This window comes from Mesoplodon mirus (genome assembly GCF_964341445.2).
Source record: "Mesoplodon mirus genome assembly, chromosome: 6".
NCBI lineage: Eukaryota > Metazoa > Chordata > Mammalia > Artiodactyla > Ziphiidae > Mesoplodon > Mesoplodon mirus.
Window position 1 is genome coordinate 87,478,711 of NC_138982.1, and position 18,830 is coordinate 87,497,540.

Consider the following 18,830-nt stretch of genomic DNA (forward strand, 5'->3'; position numbering starts at 1 on the left):
CACTCTTTCTCAAAAAGTATGCTGTCCTTACCACCCACAAACTTCTGGAAAGATGAAAAGAACCAATGGAATCCTTAGATTAAGATTAGCAAAACTTTCAGAAATTCTTGAGCTCTCTTGGCTAGAGGTACTCCCACTAGCCCTTTTGGCCATATGTCTCAGTGACACATTGGTTATATTCCTATGAACTGTTAACAGGAAGGCACATACTTTTAGAAATTTCACCCCTGATATTAGACTCTTTTCTGCTGCATGCAGATGTGGCAAAATATTGCAAGTCCTATAATGGACACGTTAAGGCCAGCTTCACACAATGCTTCTTAAATTGGCTCTTCCTGATCATCAACTAGGAAATTTCATCTATTGGAAGAGACACTGGGAAAAACCTCTCTTGAATCTCACTGGAAGGGACCTTATTAGGTACTGTTAACAACTGTTGAAATACCTTTCTAGGCCCAAGATGGAGCCACTCCTGCCTGGGGTGCCACATTTAGTAAACTGAAACTTAGATAACTTTCACATCCCTTTAAATGCTCCACTTGACCAGAAATGCAGTATATTTAGTCGGTCAATCCCCAAATGCAAGTTAGCTCTTGGCCTTCTCACCCAAACATGGTTGACAGTGGGGCCCCAGCCAATCAGATATTTTCTGTTTTTCTCTTTCCTTTTCTTTCTTTATCCTGTAAAAGCTTCCTTCCTTCTACCCCATTTTGCAGTTCTCCAAAAGGAGATTGTCTACTTCATGAAGTGTTAAGTAAAGTTTGTTTGTATCACAAAAGTTGTCTACTTTAATCATTTTTAACACAATAAATATATTAGTGAAACTTCAGTAAGTCAATTTTTTTTTTTTTTTTTGCCGTATGCGGGCCTCTCACTGTTGTGGCCACTCGCGTTGTGGAGCACAGGCTCCGGACGCGCAGGCTCAGCGGCCATGGCTCATGGGCCCAGCCGCTCCATGGCATGTGGGATCTTCCCGGACCGGGGCACGAACCCGTGTCCCCTGCATCGGCAGGCGGACTCTCAACCACTGCGCCACCAGGGAAGCCCAGTAAGTCAATTTTTGACTTAACTTTTCACAGCTAAATAAACAACTCAGAGTTCCATATAACTGGAAGTCTACTCCAGTAGGGGACTTCAAGCTGAGGATTATCACAGATCCTTTAGAAGCAGCTGATCTTTGGAAATAGACAATGGACTGAAGACCTTTGGAATAAGCACATGGCCTTGGAAAATGGACAGATTCCAACTAAGACATTGTACCAGGACCCCTGTCTAATTGTTGTTTTGTTTTTGACTGACTTACTGATATTCTCCTTCTCTATTACTATATAGATCACTGATGTTTTCTACCCAGAATGCTCCCTTCTCTCCTTTTCCCTCCTCTTTATTATAATTGTTGGATCAGAACATAGTCACTCTTCTTAAGATTGTCCCAGATAGGACCCTCTGCCCTCAGCCTTACTGACTGTTGGATATGCCATTCATCATTGGATTCTCACAGTGAAAACGTATAGGCTAGCATCAAGTGAGATCACAGAAAACTATAGCCAATGGCTATTCCACTTGCACCTACATGGACAAACTACATTAAACACATTAACCTGTGACTCTGCTAGTTTTCCTTCTCCCAGAGAAAGAATCAATTAGTACAATCTATTGATCAGACCCCAGGTAATTCTAAATTTGAACTCAACAAACTTTGTAGGGTGATGGGCCAAATACTTGCCACTTGGAAGAGACTAATAGAGATCTAAGTATGTAAGTTCTTGGTTTTGATTTCATTTTATGATAAAATCTTTTTTCTCGGATCTCCATGTGCCCCTACAGGCTACTACTTTCTTTGCAGGCAGAACACATGGTCTTGTTTGCCTCAGACTAAGATTTTATCCAATTTAGTAATAGCATCCCAAGACTTCTTTATACACCTAGACATTAATTCTATAAACTACCAAGGATGGAAATCCTGGCTCAGATGCAAGCTACAAAAGGAGACCACCCTTGATTGTGCAGGTACTCTACCTGGAGGAATTGCTGACTCATTGCTTATCCTAATAATCAGAGCAGTCTTTTCAATGGTGAGAATTATACAAATAGAAAAGACTATAAGATGAAGTTATCATTAACTTTGGCAGAAGTTATTAATGATACTACCTAATCTCTAGAAAGAATAGAAATCAGTCTCAACTCATTGGCATGAGCAGTGGTGGACAGTTGCATTGCTCTTGATCTCTTGTTTGCTAGTCATGGTGGTGTCTGTGACTGAATATTCAAACAGACAATGGGCAGATGATATGTAACAAGAGAACTTGACCCACAATCTCTGCAGCAGTCAGTCCAGGAAGCCAAACCATAACCTCTGCAACAATCAACACAGAATTGTCCTGATTTGGTCATGTTTGCCAGCTTCCCTATTTTTTGTTCCTCATAACCAACCAGAGATCTATATGATTTATATCCCAGTTTAGGTATTTTTACATTTCAAAAATCAGAATATATAAAAAGTATGATTCTTGTCATAGTAGTACTGAAGACGAATCTTCCCCATATTAAAAAAAAATCAGTGTCATAAAAAATAGAAGCAGTTGTGGAAACAAAGACTACTGACATGAGAATAAACAGAAACTATTCAGTGTTTGATATAGAAAGGATCATCCACCATCACTTGCATTTGGCGGAGACTCAAAGACAAGAGGGGAGTAGGAGAGGTTTATAAAATAAATAAAGGGAAGACTTCAGAAATACTCTGATGAGAATTTGGGATGGGGGATCTGGAGGTGGACTAAGCAGAAGTAGAACATCTTATGGCTTGGGGAGCATATCTGGCTCACATTTGGACCGCCCAGAGAAAACTAAATAAATAGCTTTCTTGATGTATAATTGACATACAACAAACTTCACATATTTAAAGCATATATGTCACCTGTGTTATAGACACACATACTCATGAAACCATTTTCTACATATCCAACATCCTCTAAAGTTTTCTTCTTCCTTTAAATCTCTCTCCTACTTCCTCTCTGCTTCCTTTCTATTATCAAGCATCCAGTGGTCTGTTTTCTGTCACTACATTAACTTTCATTTTCTAGAGACTCATAAATGGACTCACACAGTATATACCCTTTTTAAAATTTGTTTGGCTTATTTCACTCATCATAATTATTTTATTAAATGAGTTTTGTTAAAATTTTGCTAAGAATTTTTGCATCTATAATCATGAGGGATATTCGTCTGTAGTTTTCTTGTAAACTTCTCTCTGATTTAGATATCAGGATAATGCTGGCCTCATAGAGTGAGTTGGAAATTATTCCCTCCTCTTCAACTTTTTGGAAAGAGTTTCTGTAGAATTGGTAATATTTCTTCCCCAAATGTTTGATAGAATTCACCAGTAAAGCCATCTGGACCTGTACTTTTCTTTGTGAGAAGGTTTCTTTTTTTTTTAAATTGCAACTTTAACTTCTTTAATAGATATAGGGCTATTTAGGTTATCCACTTTTCCTTGAGAAAGTCTGGTAATTTATGTCTTTCAAGGAATTTGTCCATTTTTTCCTATGATGTTGAATTTATTACTATAGGGTTGTTCAAAATATTACATTATTCTTTTAGTATCTGTAGAATCTGTCACTTCTCTCATTTCCAATATTGGTAATTTATATGTAATTTTCCCCTGATCAATTTGTTTATAGGTTCATCAATTTAATTAATCATCTCAAAGATTCAGCTGTTAGTTTCATTGGTTTTCTCTATTGTTTTTTGCTTTACTATTTTATTGATTCAGCTTTAATCTTTACTACTTCTTTCCTTCTTGGATTTAACCATTGCGGTCAGAGAACATAGCTAGTATAACTTGAATCCTTTTGGATTTATTGAAACTTGCTTTATGGTCCAGATTATTGTCCATCTTGCTAAAAATTCTGTATACATATGATAAGCATTTGTATTCTGCTGGTTGTTGGAGTAGTATTCTATGTATGTAATCAGGTCAAGATGGCTGATAATGTTTTTCAAGCCTATTATAACCTTGCTGATTTTCTACCTACTTGTATTATAGGTTATTGAGGGAGGGGGATTGAAATTTCTGACTATAACTGTGGACTTTATTTCACATTGCAGTTCTATCAGTTTTTGCTTCATTTATTTTGAAGCTCTCTTATTAGGTGCATAAATGTTTAGAATTGTTGTATACTTTTGATTTAATGACCCCTTTACCATCATGAAATGATCTTATTTACCCCTGGTAATATTCTTTGCTCTGAAATCTACTTCATCAAATATTGATAAAGCCACTCCAGCTTTCTTTTGATTAGTGTTAGCATGATATATCTTTTCCCATCCTTGTACATTAAACTTACTTGTGTTTTTATATTATTGATAAATGTGTGTCTCTTTTTATAGGCAGCAATTAAAAAAATCTAATCTGACAATCTCTGCCTTTTAATTGAGGTGATTAGACTATTTGCATTTAATGTAATAATTGATTTGTATCTATCTTGCTGTTTTTTTCTATTTCTCTCATCTGTTCTTTGTTTCCTTTTTTTTGCACTTTTCTGCCTACTTTTAATCAACTATTCTTTGTTATCTCTTTTATAATATCTCTTTTTATACATATCATCTCATTTAGCTGTAATTCTTGCTACTTTAGTGATAGCTTTAGGGTTTATAGAATACATCTTTAACTTGTCACAGTCTAACTTCAGGTGATTTTATAACACATCAGAATAGTATAAGAGCCTACAACAATATATTTCCTCTGGACTTTATGTTATTGTTGCCATGCATTTTGCCTTTACATATATTATAAACATCACAATACATTTTTAGTATACTTGTTTAAGTAGTCAACTATCTTTTAAAGAGATTTAAATAATAAGAAAAATAATTTTATATACTTACTCCTGTAGCTATTTCCAGTGCTTGTCGTTGTGTAGATCCAGATTTCCATCTGATATCATTTTCCTTCTGCTTGAAGTACCTACTTTAACATTCCTCATAGTGGGGGTCTGCTGGTGATAAATTTTATCAGTTGTGTGTGGAAGCATATTTATTTCATCCTCATCTTTAAAATATATTTTTGACAGTTATAGAATTCTAGGTTGACAGGCATTTTTCTTTTAATACATTAAGGATGTTTTACTGTCTTCTTGCTTGCAATAGTTCTGATGAGAAATATGATGTTATCCTTATTTTTGTTCCTCTGTAATGTCTTCCCTCTGGCTGCTTTTAAGAGTTTTTTCTTTATCACTGAATTTGGTTATTATGTACCTTGATGTAATGTTCTTCATGTTTCTTGTGTTTGGATTTTGTTGAGCTTCTGGAAGGCAGGTTAGTGGGTAAAGATGCTGACAGGAGGATTGAATTAGTGATGAGAGCTTATGGAAGTTCTCTTCAGATTGCTTCAGTGTTGTCAATTCAGTAGGGAGCAAGGTCACTGGCTGAGACTGAGGACAGAGGAAGAGATGTTGAGCACGAGAGAAGGTATAAAGTTGTCATTTGGGAGGGTAGGAGAATTAATAGAGCAGGGAATGGTACTGTGGTCTTCAGTCATTTTTAAAGGCCCACTTAAAATTAGTGATCATGAATTTAAAGTCAGCATGGCTGAGTGTTTTTCTCCTTCTAGTTTTATCTGGAAGGGTTCAGGCACTTAGTAAATACAGTGTTGAAATAGCCAGGATTGTGGTTTTGCCAAGTTTACAGTAACTCAGAGAGGGGCAGGGAGTTGAAGATGTATGCAGGGAATGATTATATTGACTGACCGTTGAATATAACTACATTAAACTTCCTCAATCAGAGTGGAAACTATTAGAAGGCAGTTCTTTGCATCTAGAAGGTGTTGAATGTGTATTTGCTGGCCCATGTATGGTTATGTCTTAACAGTAGAAAACCAGGACCTGAAGGAGGTTGTATTATTGGAGCAAATTAACTGTTTTCCAGTGAAATGCTCTGTGAAGATCTTAACATGGGATATGCAGCTTTGCCTGTCTTGGCTCCGCCCAGTTAGGGCAGCCTTCCTTACACCAACACCAGAGGTACTGGACTTCTTCCACTCCCTTGCACTTGCCACACACCTTTGCATATGTGGCTTCCTCTGCAGGAAGGCTTTACCTGTCCCTGGTAATTTACTCATCCTTGCTTTTCAGCTTTCCTAGTAATTCAAATATTCCTGTAAGTTTATTATCTAGTTAGTATGCCTAATTGTTAGCACTTGTCAGAGTTTTAATGTGACATTTGTATTGTTGGTAACTGTTTGCTATTACACAGTAAGCTTCCTGAGGACAGGGACTTCGCCTGTTTTTAGAGTCCGCTGAATATAACATAGTCTCTGGCACATTGGTAGGTAGCAATAAATATCTTTTTATATTATTTTTTTTAAGAAGATGTTGGGGGTAGGAGTTTATTAATTAATTTATTTATTTTGCTGTGTTGGGTCTTTGTTTCTGTGCGAGGGCTTTCTCTAGTTGTGGCAAGCGGGGGGCCACTCTTCATCGCGGTGCACGGGCCTCTCACTATCGCGGCCTCTCTTGTTGCGGAGCACAGGCTCCAGACGTGCAGGCTCAGTAGTTGTGGCTCACGGACCTAGTTGCTCCATGGCATGTGGGATCCTCCCAGACCAGGGCTCGAACCCGTGTCCCCTGCATTAGCAGGCAGATTCTCAACCACTGCGCCACCAGGGAAGCCCAGTAATAAACATTTTTGAATAAACAGAGGTGAAAGCAGGTGTGACATGTTAAGTTTGGTGTGGGGAGCAACATCTTGCTTTCCGAGAATTCACAAGAACCTGGCTAATGATACATGCCTACCCTCCAAAGCTATGTCCGGAACCCTGCCGACAGGGGGCCAAAGCAAGACACGCAAGAGCCTTTTTATCTCATAGCGTAAGCCAGATCTTGGAAGGCGCCTGCGCACTGGCCTCGCCGGATGTACGCAAGGGAATGGGGCGGGGCTCCGGTAACCTAGGCAACATCCCGGAAGCGGCGGGCTGTGTTAACTTGTGGCCGGCCGGGTGGTTCTGGAACCTGGAGTTATAGTCGTGGTGGAGGCAGCAGTCAGGAAACTGCAAGGCAGGTTGCGATGACGGGGCGGAGGCCTGCAGCCCGCCCCACAGAATCTTAGGGACCGGGGCTACAGGGCGGGGCGAACGGTCGTGGCGTCTTCCTCTCTGTTCCCTGGGGATCCAGGCGCCTGGGTTGAGAATCCTTACTACAGAAAGTGCACCCGCGACTCCATGTGTTTTGCGAGTGTGTGTGCGTGTCAGGATGCCTGTCTGGGTGTGTTTGTGTCTAGCGCGCTCCCCCAGGAGCATCCTGAGTGTGCGCGTGCGCACCGCTTTCGGGCACTTATGCGCAGAGCTAGAAATTGGGGTACCCTAATGGAGTTTTCGAGGAATTTCCGGTCTCGTGGGAGAGAGACAAACTACCCGGGGTACCTGGGGACAGGGAGGGTCATTTAAGTCGATTTGAAGGTTAGGAAAGGGTTTATCAGGAAGGCCCGCCTGAATGAGTTTTGAAGAGTGAGTGGGAGTTAACCCCGTGGAAAAGGGAGTGGAAGTGTGACGGGTGTTCCAAGCAGAGCGTAAGGAACGGCTGGAACGATATGGGAAGGCGAGAACTTTGTTTTAGGATGTGTGGGAGATGTGAGAGGAGAAATGACTGCAAAGAAAGGTCAGCTGGGCCGCACGGAGCGGGGAGAGTGTCTTGAGTGCCCAGCTGAGCTGGATTCCTCTCTGCAGGGGAGTGCTGTTAAAATCGTTTGAGGAAGGAAGTAAAGTTTTGAGAGCTATCCTCTATCCATATATCTGGGTAGGAGTGATTGGAGGGATAGTGTTTGGAAAGAGGTCTTGTTTCCCTTTGATCAATTTTCCACTAGCCAGAGTGGTTTTACTAAATCCCATCGTAACTGACCTTGCTTAAAACACTTCAGTGGCTTCCTATAGGTCTTTAGGTTAGTGTTCAAATTGCTGTGGCTCACAAGGCCATAATCTGGCCTCTGCCTTTCTTTTTTATCCTTTTTCTAGCCTTCCTGCCCTCTCAAATCTTTGTTAGTCAAACTGAACCTCTCAAATCCTTTGTAAGTGCCCTCCCCCGACCCCGACCTGGAGCATTTTCCCCCAGCTTCTAACTTTTAGTCATAGTTCCGCTCTCAGCTTAAATATTTTTGGGTGAATTAGAGGGAGGAGGTGGCCTTTTCTCACTGTGTAGAGTAAGTTAGGTATTTCTATGACACTGAATTTACTTCCAACGTTAACCTTTTATTGCAATTTCTTATTTAATTGCGGTCGGACAAACTAAGCTCTGTGAGGGTACAGAGTTATTCTACTTTCTTGCTGTATCTGGTGCCAAGCTCTTGGCAGGTGCTTTCAAAATACTTGTTGAAATAATAGATGGATGATGAAGTGGGAGAGCGAATGAGTGAAAGGAAGATTAATTAGGGGAAATAACGAGAACCTGGACAAAAACATTCATAGTAGAGATGAAAAAAGGGGGGACATGAGAGAGATGTTTGAGGGAAAGAATGAATAGATTCTGGTATCTGATTAGCTTTGAGACAAGAAGGGAGAGAAGGTGATGCTAAGGTTTTAAATTGGAGCAACTGGAAGAAAGGTAATTCTGTACTTCAGTGTTATTCAGCAGACATTTACTGAGCAAGCCAGTTATATATCAAGAACTAGACATTGGTGGGGAGGGGGCATGGATGCTAAGCTGTATATTGGCCATACTGTATTTGAGATATTTGAGAGATGTGCACAGAAGCCGGTTGGAAATGAGCATTAGGTGTTTTGAGGAAAGGTGCGCATCCTTGATTTGGGACTAACTTTCACAGTGTATTTGTGTTCCCAGTACATTGATAGCTTTGCTCAAGGGAGTAGGTGAGATCACTAAGGGAAGATGTGAACTCCCCTTGGTGATCTAGAAAGTAAGCTCCATGAGAGCTGGTGCCATATTAGACTTGTTTACTATTGTATCTCCAGTGCCCGGCCAGTGCCTGGCATGTGGTAGACTCTCAAAAACAATTATTGGACAAAGAGAGAGGGTGTCCAATGGAAAGAAAAGACTGGGATAGAACTGAGTGAAGATCCTTGATTACATAGTATGTGAGTATTGTCTTAACCTGAAAAGGAGAAAAGAATAGGAGAGAAACCAGGAGAAAGAGTGTCATGGAAGCCAAGGGAGGGGCGAGCTTCCAGGAGTGGGCGTCTCTAGAGATGGAAAGGACCTGAGAAATAAGGGACCAATAATTTTAGCAATTAGGAAGCTATTAGTATTTTAGATTTTCTCCCAATGCGCCTAGAATTTCTGGGTTATGCTAATGTTATTATTTGACATCTTGGCACTGTAAACCATCAGACTATCTTTATAGTCTCACATTTCAGCATGTAAACTATAGCTCCCTTATACCTGGTTCGTGTAAGTGGCACAAAATCCCTTCGTTAGACCACGAAGTCTGATCTTTGGTCAAGAAAAATATGGTCACCTTTACTGGTGATGTTCAAGAGAACACTTTTCAGTGCATAGGTGGTTCCTGTGTTATAAAAGTTTGAAGTATAACTGGGGCTTAGTAAATACAAGTGCTTAAATAGGCCTCTCCTTCATGAAGTTTGTTGGTGAAGGGAAGGTCAGAGATGGGATGCCAGCTTTGTTACACCATTGTGAACTTAACCTTTGCATACTTCAGATTCAGGGATGATTTTTCAGAATTGAGGCTGGTGGAAAAGTATAATATTTTAAATAACTTGAAATAAAGTATTTTAAGAGTAACATGAGTTCATTGTAGAAAGTTTGGAAAATATAGAACCAACCAGAGACAACTTAATTCTAGTAATGTTTTCTAGAATGTGCATTATTATAATTAGTCGTAATTAGTCAGATCTGGTTTTGAGTGTCAGCTCCCAGCTCTGTGCATTATTATTTCTGTGACTTTGAGCAATATCTCAAAAGCCCCAGTTTTCTCATTTGGGAAAGGGGGTTAATAATTGTTGCTGACATAATCATTAGTAATCCTTAAGTAGAACTTAGTATGTGCTAGGCAGGGGTTCTGAGCACCTTGTGCATTTAATCAGTTCCGTTTTACAGCTACTGGCAGAGCTGGGATGTGAACCCAGACAGTCTGGTTTTAGACTGTACTCTTAACTACTGTGCTCTAGTGTGTCTCAGGATAGTATGTGCCTCATCGGGTTGAGGGATTAAATGTGAAGCTTTTAGCACAGGTAAGTGCTTTATTAGTATTGTGTGTGTATTAATATCATGAGAATATACTGTATGTGCAGTTCTGTATTCTACTTTTTACACTGAACTTTCTATGTATTTTCCTATATTCTTCATAATATAACTTTAATGAATACATAATTCATCATTTAGGTATACTGACACTTTATGATTCCCCTTTGTTCCTGCCAAGTAAATCGAAGATCTAAGTGGTTCAAGAGTAAAATACATAAGAAAGCTTTTTTGAATAACCATTATATTTTTCCATATCTTTTTTTATAACAGCATTGTTGAGATATAACTCACAGACCATAAAATTTAGCCCTTTAAAGTATACAGTTTAGAGTTTTTTAGTATATTCAGTTTTGCAACCACTATCACAACTATCTAATTCCAGGACATTTTCATCACCGCCAAAAGAAACCCTGTACCCATTAGCAGTGGCTCTCCATTTCCTCCTCCCCCCAGACCCTCCCAACCACTAATCTACTTTATGTCTTTATGGACTTGCCTATCCTGCACATTTCATATAAATGGAATCATATAATTTATGACCTTTGGTGTCTGACTTCTTTCTCTTAGCATAATATTTTCAAGATTCATCCATGTTGTAGCATGTGTCAGTACTTCATTCCTTATTATTGCTAAATAATATTACAGAATATGGATATACAATATTTTATTTATCCCTTCTTCAGTTAGTGGATATTTGGGATGTTTCCACTTTTTGTCTATTAAGAATAATGTTGCTATGAACATTCATGTCCAAGTTTTTGTGTGGACATAAGTTTTCAATTCTTTCGGCTATATATGTGGGACTAGAATTGCTGAGTCATGTAGTAACTCTGTGTTTAACTTTTTTAGGAACTGCCAAACTGTTTTCCAAAGTGGCTATGCCATTTTGCATTCCCGCTAGTGATATATGGGGATTCTGATTTCTCAACATTCTCTCCAAAGCTTGTTATTTACATCTTTTTGATTATAACCATCCCGGTGGGTGTAAGGTAATATCTCATTATGGTTTTGATTTGCGTTTAATGACTGGTGATCTTGAACATCTCTTCACATGTTTATTGGCCATTTGTAGTATCTTCTTTGGGGAAATGTGTATTCAAATCCCTTAGCTATTTTATTTATTTATTTTTTCTTTCTTTTTTTAAAAAAATTTAAAATTTGTTTTTGGCTGCATTGGGTCTTCGTTGCTGCGCGTGGGTTTTCTCTAGTTGCGCCCAGTAGGGGCTACTCTTCATTGCGGTGCGCAGGCTTCTCATTGTAGTGGCTTCTCTTGTTGCAGAGCATGGGCTCTAGGCATGTGGGCTTCAGTAGCTGTGGCACATGGGCTCAGTAGTTGTGGCTCGCGGACTCTAGAGTGCAGGCTCAGTAGTTTTGGTGCACAGGCTTACTTGCTCTGCGGCATGTGGGATCTTCCTGGACCAGGGCTCAAACCTGTGTCCCCTGAATTAGCAGGTGGATTCTCAACCACTGTGCCACCAGGGAAGCCCCCTTAGCCATTTTAAAATTGGATTTTTTGTGTTGAGTTGTAAGAGTTTTTTATATATTCTGGATACAAGTTACTTATTAGATATATGATTTTCAAATGTTTTCTCTCATTCTTTTGGTTGTCTTTTCACTTTCTTGATGGTGTCCTTTGAAGCACAAAAGTTTTAAATTTTGATGGAGTCCCAATTTATTTTTTCTTTGGTTGCTTGTGTTTTTAGTGTCATTTCTGAGAAACCATTGCTTAACCCAAGGTTCATGAAGATTTATGCTTATGTTATCTTCTAGGAGTTTTGTACTTTTAGCTCTTACATTTAAGTCTGTGATTCATTTTAAGTTAATTTTTTTACATGTTGTGTGGTAGGGGGTCTTACTTCATTCTTTTTCATATGAATATCCAGTTGTCCCAGCACCATTAATTTAAAAGATTGTTCTTTCCCCATTGAATTGTTTCTTGGCACCCTTGTTGAATATAAACTGACCATAAGTTTAAAGTTTTGTTTTGGACTCTTGGTTCTATTCCATTCATATCTTTTAAAATGGCATATATGGCTCTGCAATTTACTGTGAGACCTTCCCAGTCAGTTAACTCTTTGTCCCTTAGTTTTCTCATCTGTAAAACGAGTAACAAACAGTAAATACTTCATGGGATTAGTGTGAGGATTAAAGGAGATAATATATGGGAAGAGTTTAGAGCAGTACCTGGCTTGAAGAAGGTACTTAGTAGCTAATTCCATCATTATAACCACCACCGCTGTCATCATCATCGCCATCATCACCATCACTATGATAACACCTCTAACTTGTATGTGACTTATCTCCTTTGCTGGATTGTATGTTCTGAAATTAGATACCATGCTTAAAGAGTGGATGTGGTTGCTAAGAGTTATAGGGCCAATTCCTGAGAAATACTTGCATTTAGTCATCTTTCTTCACAGTAGACTAAATGATTTTTTTAAAAGATGTACTTAAGGAAAATACTAGAGTCTTTGTTTTAGGATAATTTGGAGTAAGGGGGTCAGCTGGAAAGTTCTGTAATTATTTAGGTGTTAAAGAAGTTCTGGAATTGGAGTCATGTATATGTGTTGCTTTTTAAAAATCATATATGTATCCTCAAATCCTAGTGTTCAGGCACTGTGAGTCTTTTTCTAATTTTGTATGATGTTTAGTCTAATGTCCTTAGCATTGTATTTTAAAAGTGCCAAGCATCTGTTGGCCATTTTCGTATTCTAGTTTAGTATCGATAATCACCCCCATTTAGTATTATGTGAAAAATATACTAGAGATCGTATCATAACTCATTCATTCTCTAAAATTTAGCCACCTTTATTTTAAGGTAAGTACGTATGTGTCTGGTAGTGATTTTGAGTGTTAGATGCTTAAAAAAGAACCCCAGCTGTCTCCTGCTCTCCTTCTCTTACATTCACATTGTTCACATGTGATTGACATTTCCTCTATTCATTGCGAATTTGTGTAACAGGTGACAATGCTTATGACTGCTGTCAGATCTCTGCTTTAGGTCATACTTGCTTCATTCCTAGGGTTCTTTATTAATCACATATATTTAATTTGGTGATTTGAAACCTTTTATCATAGTTATCAATATCAACTTGCTAATAATTACGAAGTGAAAGAACCAAGTCTTTTGGTAGCCTGTTCCTTTCATTATACTTAAAGTTCTCGTCTGATGTTTTAAAATTTATTTTCTTAGATATCTTTTTCCCTCTCTGGTGATGATTAATTATTAGTTTTTCATGTATTTTTAAAATTTGATATGATTATTACTCCTAGATGTCATTTGTCAGAGTGAACCGTTACGGTCCCCGTGGAGGAGGAAGGAAAGCACTGAAAGTAAAGAAGAAAATGTCAGTAAAGCAAGAATGGGATGTAAGTCTAGGTGGGATAATACATGGTATAACATTACATGGAAGGAATAAATGTGATGACCTTAGTCACTCAGGATGGTGCTCTGAATGGGGTTTAGCATGTGATATGGTGGAATGGGTTTCTGGGCATGTTATTGGGTTGGCCAAAACGTTTGTTTCATTTTAAGTAAAAATAAAAGACATTTTTCATTTTCACCAAGAACTTTATTGAACAACGTATTCATTAACCAAATGAACTTTTTGGCCAATCCAATATCCTAGGTCTTGGAGGGAAGAGCAGATGCCTTTGGGGAATTTTTATGTTGAGGCTATAGCTCTACCTCTTTTTAAGAACTGAAATCTTGGGGCTTCCCTGGTGGCGCAGTGGTTGAGAATCTGCCTGCCAATGTAGAGGACACGGGTTCGAGCCCTTGTCTGGGAAGATCCCACATGCCGCAGAGCAACTCGGCCCATGAGCCACAACTACTGAGCCTGCGCGTCTGGAGCCTGTGCTCCGCAACGACGAGAGGCCGCAACAGTGAGAGGCCCGCGCACTGCGATGAAGAGTGGCCCCCACTTGCCGCAACTAGAGAAAGCCCTCGCACAAAAAGGAAGACCCAACACAGACAAAAATAAATAAATAAATTAATTAATTTTTTAAAAAAAGACAAGAAGGGAAGGGATTTCCTTTCCCTTCTCTCCTCAAAAAAAAAAAAAAAAAAGAACTGAAATCTTAAGTGGGTGGGGAGTGTGTTTTTAAAAAGTCCCCCACCTCTACTTTGAGAACTCACTGCTTTAAGGTAACTCTAGTTAACCTGAAATCTGAAATTTTGGGGTACATATTTTAGATTTTCCCATAGCAACTTGTGATATCATAATCATGCGAGTGGCATTTTTGACTGAAAAAGTGGGTGATCCTTGCTCTCTTACCCTTCAAATTGTTTTTTTGCTCATCTCCAGAGATTTGTCAATTTCAGTACAAAGGTTCTCGTAAGGTGTAAGACAGGTCTCAGGTATCTGAGACATGATCCCTGGCTCCTACCCTGAGTACCACTTGGCATTATCACAGGGATTTTTATCTTTTGGAGTTGGGTACTTTGGTTTGGACCATGTGACTTTGGGTACTTTTACTTTCTGTTGTGAAGATTAACTGGTCAGGGACTAGTTTGGATCTTAGGGATTCTTTTGGACTTAGAACCTTCTGGGTTGTGGCCAACCACCTTAGCCAGGTATCCTGGGCAAACTGACAGCCTTAGAAAATGGGGCAGGGGGATTTCTCTATGTTTAGATTGCTTTGTTGCCATGTGATTGGCTATAAAATAGTATAAGGATATGACTCTAAGGTAATGACACTGATTAAAAGGTGAAAAAATGCACCTTAACATTTATGTTATCATAATGTTAACATTATGTTATCATGAAAAAATGATCACATAAGTTGTCCCCTTCAGAGTGGTTACTTTGGGAAGCTCCATATTTATTTTGATATGCTGCTGTTGCTCAAAACATAATTGAAAACCATTATTTGAAATTGCATTCAGAACCTTCCTCATTTACTTTATATTATCTCCAGTGGTAGAAAAAACTTTGTTTTCTGAAGGTAGATGGAACTTGAAAGTAGTTATAGGTCATTTGGTGTGAATAGTAAATGAGGAAGGAGAGATCAACTGAATAATACTGTTTTGCTGAAAATATTGAGGCATTTTCTGAAATGGCTTGTAAATTAGATTTAAAGGCAATTTCAGAAGAAAATACAGTTGACCCTTGAACAACATGGGGGTTAGGGGAACCGACCCTCTGCACAGTCGAAAATCCACGTATAACTTTACAGTTGGCCCTCTGTATCTATGGTTTTGCATCCATGGATTCAGCCAGATGTGGATCGTGTCGCACTGTAGTATGTATTGAAAAATATCGACACATAAGTGGACCTGTGTTCAAACCCATGTTGTTCAAGGGTCAACTGTAGTTTTAAGCAATAGTAGTATAAATGAAATTATATTTTCTCCCATGAAAACTAATTCCAAGCATATCACTTATATGCCCGAATTTTTATTATGATTATTAAAAACAATTCTCGTGGATTCCCTCATGGTCCAGTGGTTAGGACTTGGCACTTTCACTGCTGAGGGCCCAGGTTCAATCCCTGGTCGGGGAACTAAGATCCCATAAGCCATGTGGCATGGCCAGAAAACCCCTCCAAAAAACCCAATTCTCATGATCTTAGCATTGTATCTTGTACTTTTCTAAATCAACATGGAAGGAATAACAGTTTTAGTATATAAAAGACTTGAGCTAAATACAAACTATGGCCGAAAGATTAAGTCTTTGAATACATCCGAAGCTATTTCACTGGGCTCAGTTCTCTGTATTTCTCTTAGAATTAAAAGTCTACATTGCTTTTTTTCCCTGCCTTACCAAATCTGTATAACACAATGGCTGAAGTCATTTTGGAAAGGACCAAATTGCAGGGCTGCTACTCAGAGCTGTGTGGGCTGTGCACTGCACAATTCCAAGGGGCACTATTTACATGGCCTGTGATATCAATGGAACCACCTGAAGTTGTGCAATGTGGAAGCCCTGCCATTTGGTTTAGTGCCTTTTTACTTGAGTGACTGTTTTCACATTTTATGAAATTATACAATACCCTCAAAATTTGTCTCTCTGGTTATGATAGGTCCTATGCTTAAGGTGTTGGCATGGGCACAAATTGAACCTCTCTGTAGTGATCACACTTTATATTTTAGTAATCTTTAGAGTTGCCTTGTTCCATGAAATATAGTTCGAAAACTATAACTTTAGTTAAACTAACTCATTTTGAATTATGTACTACCCGGTTGTTTTCATTATTTTAATATAATGTATGCTTGCTTGGTGAATTTAGTGCTTAATTTCTGTGAGACACTTAAAAATAGTTATTTTCTACAAGACACCTAAAAGTAATCCATGTTAATATTTAAATTGAGAATTTAATTCTCAAGGTAAGACTTTTTGGTCTCAGGATTTTGAATCCGTTTTCAGCCATTAAAATTCAGCATATACTAATATTTTGTAAGAAACCTTTTGCTTTTTAAAGGAAGTTCATCTTTTTTTTTTTTTTTTTGCAGAACACTGTAACTGATCTAACAGTTCATCGGGCAACTCCTGAAGATCTGGTAAGTTTACTATCGAAAGTTAAGTCGTTTGTTCATGTTCTTATTTGATATTTGATACTTGATACTTCTAACCTACAGAATAGAAACCAGAGGCACTTCTTGGAAGTTGTTCAGTTATTTTTAATCTTGCTTATGTCTATATAAAATCAAAAAGCATATGTCCTGGGCTTCCTTATTTTACTTAGGCACATCAGTTAGCATGCATTAGAATTTCATTAGATAGGTTTGGTTTACAGTTCAAATCTCTCTAGTCCAGTATTTTCCTGTACACATTTATCATCTTTTCCTATCTGTAGATATCACTAGCATTATTTACCATTACTTCCCTATACAAACATACATTATAATTTATTTCTTGAACATGCCACGTACATTTCCACATTTGAGCCCCACTTCATGCTATTCTCTTTACTTGGAACAGTTTCCCTACCTTCTTCTCCTCCTGTACAAATCTTACTTTACTTCCTTATCCTAGTTCAAGTTTTACTTTTTTTTTTTTTTTTTTTTGCGGTACGCGGGCCTCTCACTGATGTGGCCTCTCCCGTTGCGGAGCATAGGCTCTGGACACACAGGCCTAGCGGCCATGGCTCACGGGCCTATCCGCTCCGTAGCATGTGGGATCTTCCCGGACCGGGACAGGAACCCGTGTCCCCTGCATCGGACTCTCAACCACTGCGCCACCAGGGAAGCCCAAGTTTTACTTTTTAAAAAAAAGCTTTTATTATAGGTTTGTTTGTTTGTTTAAACAGCTTTATTAAGATATAAATCACATAACATAAAATCTGCCCTTTTAAAGTGTACAATTCATTGCTTTTTAGTATATTCACAGAGTTATGCAACCATCATCACTTTCTAATTTTATAACATTTTCATCACTCCCCCAAAAGTAACCCTTTACCCATTAACAGTCACTCTCTATGCCCCACCCCTCCAATCCCTGGCAACAACTAATCTGTTTTATGTCTCTATGGATTTGCCTATTCTGGACATTTCATATAAATGCAATATAATATGTATTCTTTTATATCTGGCTTCTTTCTTTTAGTGTAATGTTTTCAAGGTTCATCCATATTGTAGTATCAGTACTTCATTCATTATTATTGCCAAATACTATTTTGTTTACGGATATACCATGTTTTATTTACCCATTTATCAGTTGTTGGACATTTGGGTTGTTTCTACTTTTTGACTGTTATAGATAATGCTGCTATGAATATTCATGTACAAGTTTTTGTGTGAACATACGCTCTTAGTCTCTTGGGTGTATACCTGGAAGTAGAATTGCTGAGTCATATGATATCTCTATATTTAACTTTCTGAGGAACTGCCAAACTGTTTTCTAAAGTGGCTACACCATTTACATTCTTATCAGCATGTATGAGGGTTTCAATTTTTTCACATCCCTTGCCAGCATTTGTCATTGTCATCTTTGTGGTTTTAGTTCTCCTGGGGGGTATAAAGTGGAATCTCATTGTAGTTTTGATTTGCATTTCCCTAATGACTAATGACATTGAGTATCCTTTCATATATTTATTGGCCATTTGTAGTATCTTCTTTGGAGAAATGTCTCTTCAAGTCTCTTAGTTATTTTAAAATTTCCAGAGGAAATATGTGACAACTATGAACTGGGCTTGATGAAGAGAGGGACACAAAAAATAAAATAAAAATAAAATTGGATTATTTGTGGTTTTATTGTTGAGTAGTAGGAGTTCTTTATATATTCTGGATATGTTTCTTATCAGATATATGATTTGCAAATATTTTCTTCCATTCTGTTGATTATGTTTTAGCTTTCTTGATAGTATCCTTTGAAACATAAAAGTTTTAAATTTTGATGAAGTCCACTTTATCTAATTTTTTTCTTTTGTCACTTGTAGCTTTAGTGTCATATCTAAGAAACCATTGTCTAACCGAGGTTCACAGATATTTACTGCTATGTTTTTGTCTAGGAGTTTTAAAGTTTTGGCTCGCATGTTTAGGCCTTTCATCCATTTTGAATTAATTTTTGTGTATGGTGTGAGGTAGGAGTCCAGCTTCATTCTTTTGCACATGGATATCCAATTGTCTAAGCACCATTTATTAAAAAGACTGTTCTTTTCACATTGAATTGTCTTGGC

General features: G+C 38.2%; 1 protein-coding gene across 5 annotated transcripts in view; it reads left to right on the forward strand.

Moving 5' to 3' along the window:
• Positions 1-6,964: 6,964 nt before the first annotated feature.
• Positions 6,965-18,830, forward strand: part of SPICE1 (spindle and centriole associated protein 1) — a 65,276-nt gene continuing 53,410 nt past the window's right edge. The window contains exons 1-3 of one of the 5 annotated variants that reach the window (XM_082625898.1): positions 6,965-7,055; positions 13,485-13,580; positions 16,666-16,713. In XM_082625898.1, the coding sequence (XP_082482024.1) occupies positions 13,485-13,580; positions 16,666-16,713 (144 nt within the window). In that variant the 5' untranslated portion in view covers positions 6,965-7,055. Of the gene's footprint in view, positions 7,056-7,394; positions 7,417-7,475; positions 7,656-10,080; positions 10,199-11,173; positions 11,201-13,484; positions 13,581-16,665; positions 16,714-18,830 lie in introns of those variants that run through there. The other 4 variants (XM_082625902.1, XM_082625899.1, XM_082625901.1 and 1 more) reach the window with 4 other exon arrangements.